General features: G+C 46.0%; 2 protein-coding genes across 2 annotated transcripts in view; one reads left to right on the forward strand and one right to left on the reverse strand.

Annotated features, from left to right (window-relative positions):
* Positions 1 to 564: 564 nt before the first annotated feature.
* LOC116400373 (uncharacterized protein CXorf40 homolog) lies at positions 565 to 3,541 on the forward strand. Its single transcript, XM_031878172.1, has 3 exons — positions 565 to 756; positions 1,047 to 1,310; positions 2,887 to 3,541. The coding sequence occupies exons 2-3, from the start codon at positions 1,049 to 1,051 to the stop codon at positions 3,096 to 3,098; spliced, it is 474 nt and encodes a 157-aa protein (XP_031734032.1). The 5' UTR covers positions 565 to 756; positions 1,047 to 1,048; the 3' UTR covers positions 3,099 to 3,541.
* Positions 3,094 to 15,359, reverse strand: part of alg13 (ALG13 UDP-N-acetylglucosaminyltransferase subunit) — a 28,502-nt gene continuing 16,236 nt past the window's right edge. Inside the window, exons 4-18 of the mRNA XM_031878181.1 lie at positions 14,950 to 15,091; positions 14,781 to 14,866; positions 12,318 to 12,585; positions 10,446 to 10,553; positions 10,200 to 10,350; positions 9,686 to 9,857; positions 9,573 to 9,608; positions 9,430 to 9,485; positions 9,254 to 9,322; positions 8,926 to 9,043; positions 8,720 to 8,839; positions 8,566 to 8,606; positions 8,384 to 8,495; positions 7,657 to 7,761; positions 3,094 to 3,997 (exon numbers count right to left, since the gene is read on the reverse strand). Coding sequence (XP_031734041.1) covers positions 3,666 to 3,997; positions 7,657 to 7,761; positions 8,384 to 8,495; positions 8,566 to 8,606; positions 8,720 to 8,839; positions 8,926 to 9,043; positions 9,254 to 9,322; positions 9,430 to 9,485; positions 9,573 to 9,608; positions 9,686 to 9,857; positions 10,200 to 10,350; positions 10,446 to 10,553; positions 12,318 to 12,585; positions 14,781 to 14,866; positions 14,950 to 15,091 — 1,916 coding nt within the window. The 3' untranslated portion in view covers positions 3,094 to 3,665. The remainder of the gene's footprint in view (positions 3,998 to 7,656; positions 7,762 to 8,383; positions 8,496 to 8,565; positions 8,607 to 8,719; positions 8,840 to 8,925; positions 9,044 to 9,253; positions 9,323 to 9,429; positions 9,486 to 9,572; positions 9,609 to 9,685; positions 9,858 to 10,199; positions 10,351 to 10,445; positions 10,554 to 12,317; positions 12,586 to 14,780; positions 14,867 to 14,949; positions 15,092 to 15,359) is intronic.

Below are 15,359 nucleotides of genomic sequence, written 5' to 3' on the forward strand. Positions count from 1 at the left end.
ACTCCATCTTTGTTCTGTTTCTTTGAGACTACTGTGTGAAGTTGTTTTGTTAAGGCTTTTATTGTGGTGTTTCCTGTGTTTTATTTTGAAAGGAACCTGGTCTCAGGTGGTCAGCGTACCTTGACAGAAACACACAAACGGCAGTAGAGCTTCCGGTATTTAATGTGGAGTAAAAAGTGTATAAATGTGTTAAATTCCTCTTAGCTCCAGTTGAACAGGTAACAAGGTGTTTAAATTGGTTCATATCTTTGTAAAGATTGAGAGTTAACATTTACTAGACGTCAGTTAACCGGATGTGTTGTTATCAAAGGAAACGTGACTTTGTAGTTCACGTCACACGTTAGCTTAACGGCTACAGGAAGTTCACCAGCTCGCAGTTTAACGTCAACCGCTCGGGTCTTGAGCTGTTTGATTACCGTAAAGATCAGAATACAGGCGCACTGACTGCGGTCTGTCCGCCTCTGTGTTGAGCTTCTCCGGCTCTGAGGAGGACCCGGTGTGGCTAACGGGCTCCCTCTAGCTAATGTGGTAGTACCGGTACTACCGCGGTACTACTACTAGGGTACTACTACAGTACTTCTCAGTGAGAGCAGCAGTACACCCGTAACTATGGTAGCCTACCTCACCTGTGGAGGGCAGCAGAGCTGCGCATTATTTAACGTGAAGAAGAAGAAATTCACTCGGACCGGAAGTGAGTGAAAGCAGCGGGAACAACAGAAGAAGAAGTCTGGAGAGACGTGAACGCTTTACTGACCGGTAACGATAAACACGAACGGACCGTTTCTATCTCCGGAGAGCTGCTCCTTTAGTACCGGGTTCTACCAGACCCCATTCAGAGAGCTGCTCCTTTAGTACCGGGTTCCTCTGTTTATTAAGAACCAAACAATACATTTATTAAATAAAGAATAAATACGTATTGGACGGATGATCACAGTGAATGTTTGTTACTGTAATAAAGGTCAAACATTTATATTAATGTTTATATTAATGAAAGAATAAAACTTATTAAACTTCTTGAACGGTCTAAAGGTGCGCTTGTTTTACAGACATGTCGCTCCAGGTGCGGTGCTTGTCGTTCCGGCAGCCGTACGCAGGTCTGGTTCTGGACGGGCTGAAGACGGTGGAGAGCCGTTGGAGGCCTCTGCTGGCCCCGCTGGAGAACCAGACCCTGGCGGTCCACATCGCCCAGCGGGACTGGGACCAGGATGAGGACTGGAGGGCGGTACTGAGCGGCCCGCTGGGGATGAACCGGGTCCAGATACGAGCGCTCCTGGACTCCGGAGAGAGGTTCGGCCGCGGAGTGGTGGCAGGTGAGATGTGTGATGTCAGGTGGGACGGGTATGGAAGCCCATTACTGTCAGCAAAAATTAAATAATTTACATAAAAAATACAACTAAAGAGAAATTATGAGATACTTTAACACAGTGATTCTCAACTGGTGGGTCGCGACCCAAAAGTGGGTCGTGGACCCGTTTTCAGTGGGTCACAGGCCTTTGCCTGACAAAAAAAAAAAGTGATTTTATTTTGAAGGGCATTTGTTATGCAGCGGAATTATTCCAGCATTTAGGCACTTGCTCAGCGGTGCAGGAAAAGGCCTACTGATGTTTCCAGAGGCCTTTATGTTCAACCGTCATCCTTATTTTGATGAACACAAATTTACTTTTCTCTCCTTTCTCCAGAAAACACCGTAAGAGCTACGGAACACATACAACATAAATGAGCTCTTACGAGTTTAAACATTCAGAAATTGACATTTAAATATACATGTGAGATTAATCAACCACTTTCTTTCATGTATACTTCTCAAAAGCATATGTTAAACCGAAATCTAGCGTTAGCTTGAAATTACAGCTTAGTCATTTAGCTATACCTGTTAAGCTAACATTAGCATCTAGTTGAAACAGTAATATATCAAACACACAATGAACACAATACCTTGTTCCCGTTCCAGCTAGGTGCTTAACAGTTATTAGGAAACAATTATTTCAGAAGAATATATTTTATAACACCTTTCCTTCAGTCTCCGTCAATTTTCGTAATTTTCTTTATGCGAAGTCAAGTTACAATATGCTGACAATTTCGATCCGTTTCCGGTTTCACCAAGATGACTTCAAAATAAAGGACCCAAAAACGTAAAAAAGGCACTTACAAAATAATGGCTGGTAGGAAGTGATTAACTTAGTGGCTTGCAAAGTAAAATGTTTGTTGGCAATATTCACAGAACCTCTTAAGAGTCAGTTACACACACACCGTGACACACGGGGGAGAGACGAGGAGATAGACAGCAGAGCAGGACTGTTGAAGTGCGAGTTGTGAAAGTCAAATCGTAGGATGATTTCCAAAAGAGAAGAATGGCCAGAGACCAGAGTCATTGGATTCAGTGAAAATAATTTTTCTAAAATGAATTTTGTTACGCAATTTATTTTTTAATCCAGCCATTATTTTACTTGAAATGAGAACATTTATTTCTATGTATTTATAATCCATCCAGTTAAATTTGAAAAATTACTATTTGTTAAAATATAATTGATGTGTACTTTCTTTATTTGATGTCTGTTTACTACAGACGTTAGACTTCTTGAAAATATTTTATACACATACACACCAGTTGAGAACCACTGCTTTAACACAATCAAACGAGCAGCTCTACAGGTTACTCTACATTTGATATATAAATGTATTGAGAGTACATTGAAGACTACTTCATTGAGCAGCATCTGGAAACATCTGCTCACTGTCATGGTTACAGGAGGATACACCTGAAGTGTTGCTGCTTTTTATTTTCAGTATTTTTATGGGCTTCCATAGATTGACATCGGTCGATGTGTTTGCAAGTCGTCGCTGAAGACATCACCCTCACCTGTGATAACCACACCTCTTTTTAAGGATTGGTGGATGTGGGCGGGACCTGGCTGTGCCCCGCCTCCCTGCAGGAGGAGGAGGAGCTACATCACCTGGAGCTGTCGGCTGTTCTGATTGGTCTGCAGGAGAAACACCTGACTCACCTGTCCAACCCCCGCTGGCTCAGGGGGCCTCTGAGGACCCCGGGGGGTCGGGACCTCTGGACTGTGGAGATCCCCCCCGAGCTGTTACCATGACGACAACGAGACACGTGTATAAATCCTAATAAACTGAGGATGCTAGCCTGTTAGCATGTGAAGACATGAGAAAGGTCATGTGACCCGACAGGAAGCATCATCATCGTCTGCTGGTGAAACACAAACTTTATTAAACCCAAAAAAAACAAACAGACTCAACACAAATAGATCCCTCATCAATAAACAGGGACTGGCCATGCCCCCTCTCTTCTCTGATTGGCTGGCTGGCTGGCTGACAAAACGTGACGAACTTTAACAAACTGAACTCTTGACGTCATCGTAGGTTCTCTAAAAAAAAAATAATGAACCTTTTGAAAAGGAAGTGATTCACTTAGCCACGAGCTAACCTTTAGCATGTGAAGCTAACATGCCAACACAGGAAAACTACACTGTTAAATTTAGATTTTTAAAACATCTATTCAACATTAAAATGTTTACTTTTCTTTTGGTCTTTATTATGATTTTATATAGTTTGATAAACAAGGTTTTCCTGCTGACTTGTTAGCTGCTAGCCCTGCTCATTGAACACAAAGGGTTCGCTAGCCACGAGCTAATGAGTGAGGTACGTTAGATGGGGGGGGGGATGTAGTGGGGGGGCGGCGCTGTGATGTAACCAACCACGTGGGCAGAGTTAGGAGCGGGGCAGTAGACCCGCTGTGTGTGGCCTCCAGTCTGCAGGGCCCCCCAGTGGGTGGAGGGGGGGAGGCAGTAGGAGGAGTGATGGGTGAGGTGAGGAGGGGCCGAGGGCAGGTAGGTGGCGGGGGGCGGAGCTTCGTACGGCAGGTGCAGCAGCGACGGGGATGGGAGGGGCGTCTGATCCTGGTACAGGAGAGGGGGTGCGGTGCCTGGAGGAGCGGGGCTAGTTGAGGAGGAGGGGCCTTCTCCTGAAGGGGCGGGGCCTGATAGAGATGGAACAGATCACATTAGATCAGAGGAGCCTCCAGTGATGTCTCAAGTCAGAGAGGAGTCCCCATCACAATGCATGCTGGGTAGATTTGTGCCCGACTTGCACTAACATCATGAACACGTGGTCATCGATGACCTCATGATGGCTATTAGTCTCATGTTTAATCTAAAAACATCTTGTGTGATTGATATAATCTTATTGTTATTAATAGATTCATATTAACCAATAATAATTATTAATAATGACCATATAATAAAAGCTTATTTGTATAACACAACCTACCACACTGCCGTCAGCAGGGAGAGGTGCATTGTGGGTAATGTAGGCAGCAGGTTTTGACAAGGAAGATGTACAGTGGGGGGAAAAAAGTATTTAGTCTGCAACCAATTGTGCAAGTTCTCCCACTTAAAAAGATGAGATGCCTGTAATTTTCATCATAGGTACACTTCAACTCTGAGAGACAGAATGGGGGGAAAGAATCCAGGAAATAACATTGTAGGATTTTTAATGAATTAATTGGTAAATTCCTCGGTAAAATAAGTATTTGGTCACCTACAAACAAGCAAGATTTCTGGCTCTCACAGACCTGTAACTTCTTCTTTAAGAGGCTCCTCTGTCCTCCACTCGTTACCTGTATTAATGGCACCTGTTTGAACTCGTTATCAGTATAAAAGACACCTGTCCACAACCTCAAACAGTCACACTCCAAACTCCACTATGGCCAAGACCAAAGAGCTGTCATAGGACACCAGAAACAAAATTTGTAGACCTGCACCAGGCTGGGAAGACTGAATCTGCAATAGGTAAGCAGCTTGGTGTGAAGAAATCAACTGTGGGAGCAATTATTAGAAAATGGAAGACATACAAGACCACTGATAGTCTCCCTTGATCTGGGGCTCCACGCAAGATCTCACTCCGTGGGGTCAAAATGATCACAAGAATGGTGAACAAAAATCCCAGAACCACACGGGGGGACCTAGTGAATGACCTGCAGAGAGCTGGGACCAAAGTAACAAAGGCTACCATCAGTAACACACTACGCCGCCAGGGACTCAAATCCTGCAGTGCCAGACGTGTCCCCCTGCTTAAGCCAGTACATGTCCAGGCCCGTCTGAAGTTTGCTAGAGAGCATTTGGATGATCCAGAAGAGGATTGGGAGAATGTCATATGGTCAGATGAAACCAAAATAGAACTTTTTTGGTAAAAACTCAACTCGTCGTGTTTGGAGGAGAAAGAATGCCGAGTTGCATCCAAAGAACACCATACCTACTGTGAAGCATGGGGGTGGAAACATCATGCTTTGGGGCTGTTTTTCTGCAAGGGGACCAGGACGACTGATCCGTGTAAAGGAAAGAATGAATGGGGCCATGTATCGTGAGATTTTGAGTGGCAACCTTCCATCAGCAAGGGCATTGAAGATGAAACATGGCTGGGTCTTTCAGCATGACAATGATCCCAAACACACCGCCCGGGCAACGAAGGAGTGGCTTCGTAAGAAGCATTTCAAGGTCCTGGAGTGGCCTAGCCAGTCTCCAGATCTCAACCCCATAGAAAATCTGTGGAGGGAGTTGAAAGTCCGTGTTGCCCAGCGAGAGCCCCAAAACATCACTGCTCTAGAGGAGATCTGCATGGAGGAATGGGCCAAAATACCAGCAACAGTGTGTGAAAAGCTTGTGAAGCCTTACAGAAAACGTTTGACCTCTGTTATATACCCTTTGTTGGCAATGACAAAGTATTGAGATGAACTTTTGTTATTGACCAAATACTTATTTTCCACCATAATTTGCAAATAAACTTTTAAAAAAAAAAAAAAAAAAAAAAAAACTGATTTTCTGGATTTTTTTTTTTCTCATTCTGTCTCATAGTTGAAGTGTACCTATGATGAAAATTACAGGCCTCATCTTTTAAGTGGGAGAACTTGCACAATTGGTGGCTGACTAAATACTTGTTTTCCCCACTGTATGTGTGTGTAGAGAGCGAGAGAGCGCGAGCGAGAGATACACAGGTGCTGGTCATATAATTAGAATATCAAAAAGTTGATTTATTTCACTAATTCCATTCAAAAAGTGAAACTTGTCTATTATATTCATTCATTACACACAGACTGATATATTTCAAATGTTTTTCTTTTAATTTTGATGACTATAACTGACAACTAAGGAAAATCCCAAATTCAGTATCTCAGAAAATTTGAATATTACTTCAGACCAATACAAAGAAAGGACTTTTAGAAATCTTGGCCAACTGAAAAGTATGAACATGAAAAGTATGAGCATGTACAGCACTCAATACTTAGTTGGGGCTCCTTTTGCCTGAATTACTGCAGCAATGCGGCGTGGCATGGAGTCGATCAGTCTGTGGCACTGCTCAGGTGTTATGAGAGCCCAGGTTGCTCTGATAGTGGCCTTCAGCTCTTCTGCATTGTTGGGTCTGGCATTTCACATCATCCTCTTCACAATACCCCATAGATGTTCTATGGGGTTAAGGTCAGGCGAGTTTGCTGGCCAATGAAGGACAGGGATACCATGGTCCTTAAACCAGGTACTGGTTGCTTTGGCACTGTGTGCAGGTGCCAAGTCCTGTTGGAAAATGAAATCTGCATCTCCATAAAGTTGGTCAGCAGCAGGAAGCATGAAGTGCTCTAAAACTTCCTGGTATACGGCTGCGTTGACCTTGGACCTCAGAAAACACAGTGGACCAACACCAGCAGATGACATGGCACCCCAAACCATCACTGACTGTGGAAACTTTACACTGGACCTCAAGCAACGTGGATTGTGTGTCTCTCCTCTCTTCCTCCAGACTCTGGGACCCTGATTTCCAAAGGAAATGCAAAATTTACTTTCATCAGAGAACATAACTTTGGACCACTCAGCAGCAGTCCAGTCCTTTTTGTCTTTAGCCCAGGCGAGACGCTTCTGACGCTGTCTGTTGTTCAAGAGTGGCTTGACACAAGGAATGCGACAGCTGAAACCCATGTCTTGCATACGTCTGTGCGTAGTGGTTCTTGAAGCACTGACTCCAGCTGCAGTCCACTCTTCCTGAATCTCCCCACATTTTTGAATCGGTTTTGTTTCACAAACCTCTCCAGGGTGCGGTTATCCCTATTGCTTGTACACTTTTTTCTACCACATCTTTTCCTTCCCTTCGCCTCTCTATTAATGTGCTTGGACACAGAGCTCTGTGAACAGCCAGCCTCTTTTGCAATGACCTTTTGTATCTTGCCCTCCTTGTGCAAGGTGTCAATGGTCGTCTTTTGGACAACTGTCAAGTCAGCAGTCTTCCCCATGATTGTGTAGCCTACAGAACTAGACTGAGAGACCATTTAAAGGCCTTTGCAGGTGTTTTGAATTAATTAGCTGATTAGAGTGTGGCACCAAGTGTCTTCAATATTGAACCTTTTCACGATATTCTAATTTTCTGAGATACTGAATTTGGGATTTTCCTTAGTTGTCAGTTATAATCATCAAAATTAAAGGAAATAAACATTTGAAATATATCAGTCTGTGTCTAATGAATGAATATAATAGACAAGTTTCACTTTTTGAATGGAATTAGTAAAATAAATCAACTTTTTGATGATATTCTAATTATATGACCAGCATATAGAGAGAGAGATCTTCACTATGTGACACAACAGAGAGTACTGACCGCCGCTGTGTCCGTCCGTCTGTCCGTCTCCTGCCCTGGTGGATTCTGGGTAGTAGGAGGGGGGTTGATGGAGTCCTCGAGTCTCAGGGTACAAAGGAGTGACGGCTGGGGGGGCGCAGCAGTATAATAATATATATGATAATATATCATAAATAAATCATACGATGAGGTCATATAAACAAACAAGTGAACAGATTTAAGTTCCTGACGTTGTCCTCATCAACATCTGTATTCATGAAGGAAACTGAAGAAGTTCTTGTTTACTTCAGAGGCGCAACAGAGACATTACAAACTACCACGAGAGGTTCAGGGTCCAGTAGATTAGAGCTCTACAGATTAAAACCAGAACATCTAGAACCAGAACACAAGCAGAGTCACCAGAAAAAGGAGGAATTTAAAAGATATTAAAAAAACAGAACATCTTGAGATACAGAAGAATCAGCTGATGAACCATCAGGCTTCAGATCAGCTCAACTCATTACTACCTCTAAAACTAACTAACCCATTAACTAACTCACAAACTCATCAAAACGTGAACCAACTCAACACACGAACCAACTCATTAATCTTTTTAAGCAAGTCATTAACTCACTCATTAAGTACAGTAAAAACTGTCAGTTCGACATTTGATAATAAGAGCTGAGGATGCTGCTGATTGGTGGTCACACCACCAATGAACTGACAGCTCTCTCACCCAGCAGCCAATCAGAGAGTGAGCAGACCTTACCATGCAGAGGGGGCTCTTGGTTCAGGTAGGGGGTGTAGTGCTGGTAGGAGTAGGAGGCCTCCGGCGAGGTGGCGGGATACGCCTGCTGCTGCCAACAGCTCTGATGGTACCACTGTAGAGGGGGAGGCGGGGGGTTAGTTAGTAAAGAGTTGGGGGGGGGCCAGAGTTAGTTATTCTCTTACCTGGACTCCTAAGTTGAAGTAATACTGGAGGACTCTGCAGTCTATGCACACACACGCACGCACACACACACACACACACACACACACACACGAAGTGAGACGAAAAGCTGCAACAGGAAGTGACACGGTGTGTTTATGTTGGTTGACCTCTGACCTCGGGGTAAATCACTGCCGTTAGGGTCATAGGAGTAAGGGGGCGGAGCTACCATGGTGCAGACAGGCTCACCTAACTCGTTAACCAACCATGGAGAAGAGGCTGGAATCGCCATGGCAACTAAGAACAGAAAAAAAAAAACCACAATCACCTTTGTTGTATTGCACTCTGTGTGTGTGTGCGTGTGTGTCTGTAAGACTGTGTACCTGAGCGTGTCTGTGTGGCTGCCGGCAGGTGGGCAGTTGCAGGTACACGTGATGATGGAGAAGAGGGTGAGGAGGATGAAGAGGAGGGTGAAGAGCAGATGACTAATGGTTTCACTACCTGAAATAAACAAACACTGAATTAGTACAGAATCTAACCATTTCAGGAAGCTATCGGCATGTTTTAAGTGAAGAGAAGCTCAGATACGTTGACCGATTGATGGTGAGACAAAGGTAAAGGGATGTAGGCGAGGGGACGTAGGTAAAGGGATGTAGGCGAAGACGTTGGCGAGGGCGACATGTGTAAACATGGTGTAAACATGGTGTGTACCTGCTGTGTGTAGCTGTAGTTCATCTCTGATCTCGGTGGAGAGTCAGCAGTTCCTCTTTCCTGGTCGTCCTTTCAAAATAAGAGAAACATTTTTTTTGTCTCATTTGTGGATTTGAGATGCCACAACACAAACCCACTATGAAAACATCCAGCAGGTCTGAGGTCAGGTGTGTTACCTGGTTGGTGGAGGGCTCAGCAGCAGAGTAAACACCTGAGGTCTGGTAGTTCTGATCTGAAAACAGGTCACATTCAGACTGCATCACTCCCTTTTCTTGTCTCCTTGTCCCTTAATGAAGACTTCCAGGTAAGCTTTACTCACCCTGAGTGATGTAGATGTAATCCTCTGTGTACTCAGCTGACAGAAACACACACAGTAATCAGATTACATGGAACAACTTCCTGCTGTCTCCTCCACAATAAAAGAGGACTGACCCTGGTCCTCCACGGTGCTGGTGTCCTCCTGATCCTCCTCTGATGAACAGATGGGGTTGCTCCCTGGAGGAGGTGCGGGGGGGAGGGGCCCCGAGCCTCTCTGAACTCTGTAGGAGGAGCCAGTGGAAGGGGGCGGGGCTCCCATTGAGGGAGGAGGGGCCACAGTGGGGCCCTGAGAAGGGGAGGAGCCACATTATATTACATCAGTCACATGACGCCAAGGAGACAATGACGCCAAGCAGACATGGAGACAATGACGCCATGAGACCGTGACGCGACGCGACGCCAAGGAGACAATGGAGACGTGACGCCAAGGAGACGTGATGCCAAGCAGACGTGACGCCAAGGAGACAATGGAGACGTGATGCCAAGCAGACATGGAAACATGACGACAAAGATACGTCGACAAGGAGACATGACACCAAGGAGACATGGAAACATGACGACAAAGACACGTCGACAAGGAGACATGACACCAAGGAGACATAACAAGGAGACATGGTATTTTCCTCACAGCCAGTGGAGGGAAGACTCCGTCGGCGGCGTCCAGCTGGTAAAAGGTGATGGTGGCGTCCAGGTCGGACGGCTCCTCCTCCTCGACCTCCGGGGGGAAACCAAACTGACCGTCTTTATTCATGGCCGCCGCCAGCTGACGGCGACTGCGACTGAACAAAAACAAACGACGTCAACGACAAACGTTTGTCTTTGTGGTAGTCCTGTTGTCATGGTCACCATGTGTCATGTGATGCGTGTTGTTTACCGTGACCTGAAGGCATAGCTCTCGTAGTCATGGTAATATCTCCTGCCAGGGTGGTAATAGGTCAACTGAGGACCAATCAGGTGACGGTTCAGGAAACGGGTGGAGCTTCTGACCAGAATCCATCACACACACACACACACACACACACACACACACACACACACACAGGTGACCGACAGGGGTGTGGCTTGCACATCTCAAGGATATAAATAATCAGTCGAGTCAAAGTTTCACTCCAGAGTGTATTTGGCTTCTGGAGGGATACTGAACTACTAACTCAGCTAGAATAGACTAAGTATATTGTTCTTGATTTTACTAGTTATTAGCTGTACCTAGCCTGCTTCAGTGTTGGTGCTTTTTGCAGTTTGTGATTGTGTAAGGTAGGTGTGATTTAGTTTCACCTGGTCAATTGCCCTCTTAAGTGGCAGGGGAGTGGCTTGCACTCCAGGCAGACAATGAGCAATCAGTAGGTAGCTGTCCTTAACCACCACTGCTGGTGGTTGGAAGCGTCAGGCAAACTAAGACTAGGGTGAACAAAGTCAACAGAGCACCTTTTTCAAGCCAGACTTTGTCAAGCACAGACTTCTCGAGTGTGTACTTTCGGGTCAGTAATCTGTTTAGATTGACTACCATGTGTTTGCATCCTATTTCTGTCCGTTCCTCTGTCCGGTGGTCACGTAGACATTGGGCCACTCCCAAATGCCGTGACCCCACTAACCTCACCTATCCTACTCTCTCAGCTCATGGCGAGCAAGTGGTGGCAGGAGGGCTCTGGAATTGCCAGTCGGCAGTGCCAAAAGCTGAGTTCATCTCAGGCTATGCATCCTTGCTCTCCCTCAGCTTTCTTGCTCTAACTGAGACCTGGATCACACCAGAAAACACCACCACACCCACAGCTCTGTCAGATGTGTACTCTGTCTCTCACACTCCCAGAGCTGCGAGGTGAGGTGGTGGTACTGCCCTGCTAATCTCTCCAAAAATGGAAATACTCTCTTGTCTCTGTTCCACAGTTCTCCCCGTCCTCTTTCGAATTTCATGCTGTTACTGTCACTTATCCGGTCAAGCTCACCATTGCTGTTGTGTATCGCCCACCAGGGCCTCTTGGTGAGTTCCTGGAGGAGCTCGACACAGTCTCGCACTTCTATGATGATGGCTCCGCACTCATCCTGCTTGGCGACTTCAACATCCAGACTGATGAGTTAGAACCTCTTCTTTCCTTCCTCTCCTTTGACCTTTACCACTCATCTCCTCCTACCCACAAGGCAACCAGCTGGATCTCATCTCCACTAGACACTGTTCTACTGCTAACCTCTCTGTCACTCCCCTCCAGCTCTCTGACCACTATTTCATGTACTACTCCCTCTCCTCTCCCCCCTTACTTCCTCCACCTACCTACAGGGCAGTGACAGGAACAGCTCCTTCCTATCTCCAGGCCACGGTCAAGCCCTACCCCCCCGCCCGACCACTTCGCTCTGCTGCCTCGGGGCGATTGGTTCCCCCGTCGCTCAGAGGTCCCTGCGGCCAATCGACCCGGTCGCGGCTGTTTTCTGTCCTGGCCCCACAGTGGTGGAATGAACTCCCCACTGACGTCAGGACAGCAGAGTCGCTGCCCATCTTTCATCAGGCTGAAGACTCACCTCTTCAAGAAGTACTACCCCGAGCCTTCCACTCACCACTTATTGTATTCATACTAGTTCGTTTCTGCTCTGGTCTATGCTCTTAGATGCTTGTTTAAAGGAGATGCACTTATGACTTCTGGTGACTAGTAGTTCTCTTGGATATGTTGAATACACTTATTGTAAGTCTCTTTGGATAAAAGCGTCTGCTAAATGACTAACGTAATGTACAGGTGTTGTTCTGCTCGAGTCCCACCTGGAGGCTCCATAGCGAGGTCTGGCTGAGGGGTGGTGGTGGTGGTGGTGTGGGGGGGCGTAGGGGTCGTAGGTCATAGCTCCCGGTGACAGGGGTGAGGGCGGGCGGGGGTGGCCCGCTGGCTGGAAGCGGGGGGGCAGGGCGGAGGGAGCCGGGCCTCCGTAGGACGGCGGTGGCATCAGAAGCTCCGCCCCCTTCAACCCGCTGCTGCCACGAGACTTCCTGAAGTAGCGATGACGGTGATGTCGCTGACCACGAGGGTCCGTGTCTGGCAGAAGAGACATGGAGACATGAAGACAAGGCGACATGGAGACAGTGAGACATACAGGGAGACATGGCGAGACATATGGGAGGGCTGAGAGAAAATGGAAGAAAGACAGGCTCCATGTGTCCTTTGAACTCTAACTACCAGAATGCAGTTAAGTCAGCTAGAAACAGCTACTTCTGACTTAATTGCAAATCACTGCCACAGGCCAACAATTCTCTTCAACACCATTAACTCTGTTATCAACCCCCCGATCACGACGTGTTTAAGTATGTCTCAGACACCTTTCTTAGGTTCTTCCAGGACAAAATCTCAACTTAGGTCTCGTGTTACATCCCACTACACTGATCCAAGTAACTCTCCCACTTCTCCTGTGTTGGACCATTTTAAGCCCGTTTCCCTCCCAGCTCTCACTAAAATTGTTGATCAACTAAAACCTACAATGTGCCACTCTGACATCATCCCCTCAGGTCTCTTTAAACAGGCTTTTGTTGAACTTGGACCATGTATACTGTCAATCATGAACAGCTGTCTATTTCAAACATGCAACAGTAATTCCTTTCATCAAGAAACCTAATCTGGAACCCTCTGACCCATGAAATTACAGACCAATATCCACCTTGCCTTTTCTGTCAAAGATCTTTGAGAGTTTTATTTCAACAGCTTCAATCTTTTATCAGCTTGACCGGCATCTGATGTTTTTAAACCTGGTTTCAGAATGTCTCACAGCACTGAATCTGCCCTTTTAAAAAATTCTAACGACCTTTTACTCATTGCGGATGCTGGAAATCCCGCCATTTTGCTTTTACTTGATCTCTCTGCTGCCTTCGACACTGGACCACGACATTTTAATCTCCCGACTTGAGCTCTCCGTCGGCATCCGAGGTACTGCCCTACAATGTTTTAAGTCCTACCTGACCGACAGATCATTCTGTCAACATGGGCAACTGCTCCTCTCAACCGGCTCCCCTGACCTGTGGGGTACGCAGGGGTCCATTTTGGGTCCACTACTGTTCACACTGTACATGCTTCCTCTTGGATCCATTTTCCAGAAACAACATTTATTATCACCTCTATGCTGCCGACATTCAAATATACCTTCCCTTCAAACCTGGAACTGCCTCAATAAATGAATGCGCTGCCTGGCTGATGTCAAAAGCTGTCTCTCGCTAAATGTTCTATGCCACAATGAAGGTAAAACAGAGGTCATGGTAATAAATCCCTCTCACATTTCAGCTGCTAGAACAGACATTCATTGTGTCTTGGCCTCATGACAACCCACTGCAAATTCCATGTCAAAAATCTGGGTGTGATCTTGGACTCATCCTTTATATTGGATCTCCAAGTTGCGTCCATGGTCAAAGTCGGCTTCTTTCAGCTAAGACTCTTAGCAGAAAGAAGCCTCTCTCTCCTCGAAAGACCTGGAGAAAGTTACTCATGCTTTTATCACCTCCAGGCTGGACTATTGTAATTCTTTGTCTGCTGGAATCGGCAAAAAACTTCTATCACGCCTTCAGTTCGTGCAGAACTCTGCAGCGAGACTTTTAACTGGTGCACGCAGGCGTGAACACATTTCACCGATCTAAAAATCTCTTCATTGGCTGCCTGTAGAGTACAGAATTTTAAAATGTTATTTGTTTTTAAGTGTTTAAAATGGCGCTGCCCCAGTCTGTGTGACCTGCTAGCCATATACCACCTCGCTCACTAAGAACTCTCGGCCAACAGCTTTTAGTTGTTCCAAAAACAAATGACAACCCGGGCCGCCCCTCAGCTGTGGAACAACCTTCCCCTTCATGTTAGGTTGTCATCCACCTTACCAACGTTTAACAGCCTATTTATATTCCCTGGCTATCACCTATGATCTGAACATGGTACTTTTGTGTGATTTGTGTCAGTTTGTCTTGATTTTAATGTCACCGTTATTAATACAGTTTTTGATTGTATGACTGCTTATCTACTGTATGTGCAGCACTTTGGGCAACCTTTGTTGCATTTTAAAATATATACAAATAAATTTTGATTGATACGGGGACACATGGCGACGACAACACAGAGACGTGGACTCAGGGGAGACAGGGGAGACAATGGAGACGGGGGACTCGGGGGACACAGTGGAGACAGGGGACACAGTGGAGACATGAGGTATTAGACTAAACATCTGGAGAGGGGACACAAAGTGGACCTCAGAGTGAACGAACCCAGGTCTCCCTTTCTGGTGGGAGCAGCAATGTTCCAGGCTGGAACTGGATTGACTGGTTTCAGATCCGTCAGAGGAACCAGGTGTCTGAGACAGAGAAGGACATGTGGACATGAAAGACGTCTTCGTGGTTCTCAGCTCAAGTTAGTTTCAGTCAGGTTGTGCGTTACTTCTCTCCCAGCTCCTCGATGAAGACGGTGACGGCTGACGGGTGTGTTCCTACTTCCTGGATGAAGGCATTGTAGTACTTCCCCTTTGGCTCCAGACGCACCTGAGACAGACAGATGGAAATATGGAGACACCTGAGGCTGTCTTACAGGAGGACAGACAGAGTCTCTCAACGTCCCAGAGACGTCCACATGACAACCATCATGTTGACCTCGATCAAACCGATTGGTCAATGAAACTCCTTGAGGGAGGTTTCAAAAGCAGGTGAAACAAAAGTAGAAAGACTTCAAGTACAAAAGACACGAGACACATCAAATCCTTTAGAGCAGGGGTCTTCAACATTTTTCAGGCCAAGGACCTGAAATATGTACATATATACACATGTGTACACATGTGTACACACGTGTACACA

The sequence above is a fragment of the Anarrhichthys ocellatus genome, unplaced genomic scaffold (assembly GCF_004355925.1).
Source record: "Anarrhichthys ocellatus isolate YVR2014 unplaced genomic scaffold, GSC_Weel_1.0 scaffold165, whole genome shotgun sequence".
NCBI lineage: Eukaryota > Metazoa > Chordata > Actinopteri > Perciformes > Anarhichadidae > Anarrhichthys > Anarrhichthys ocellatus.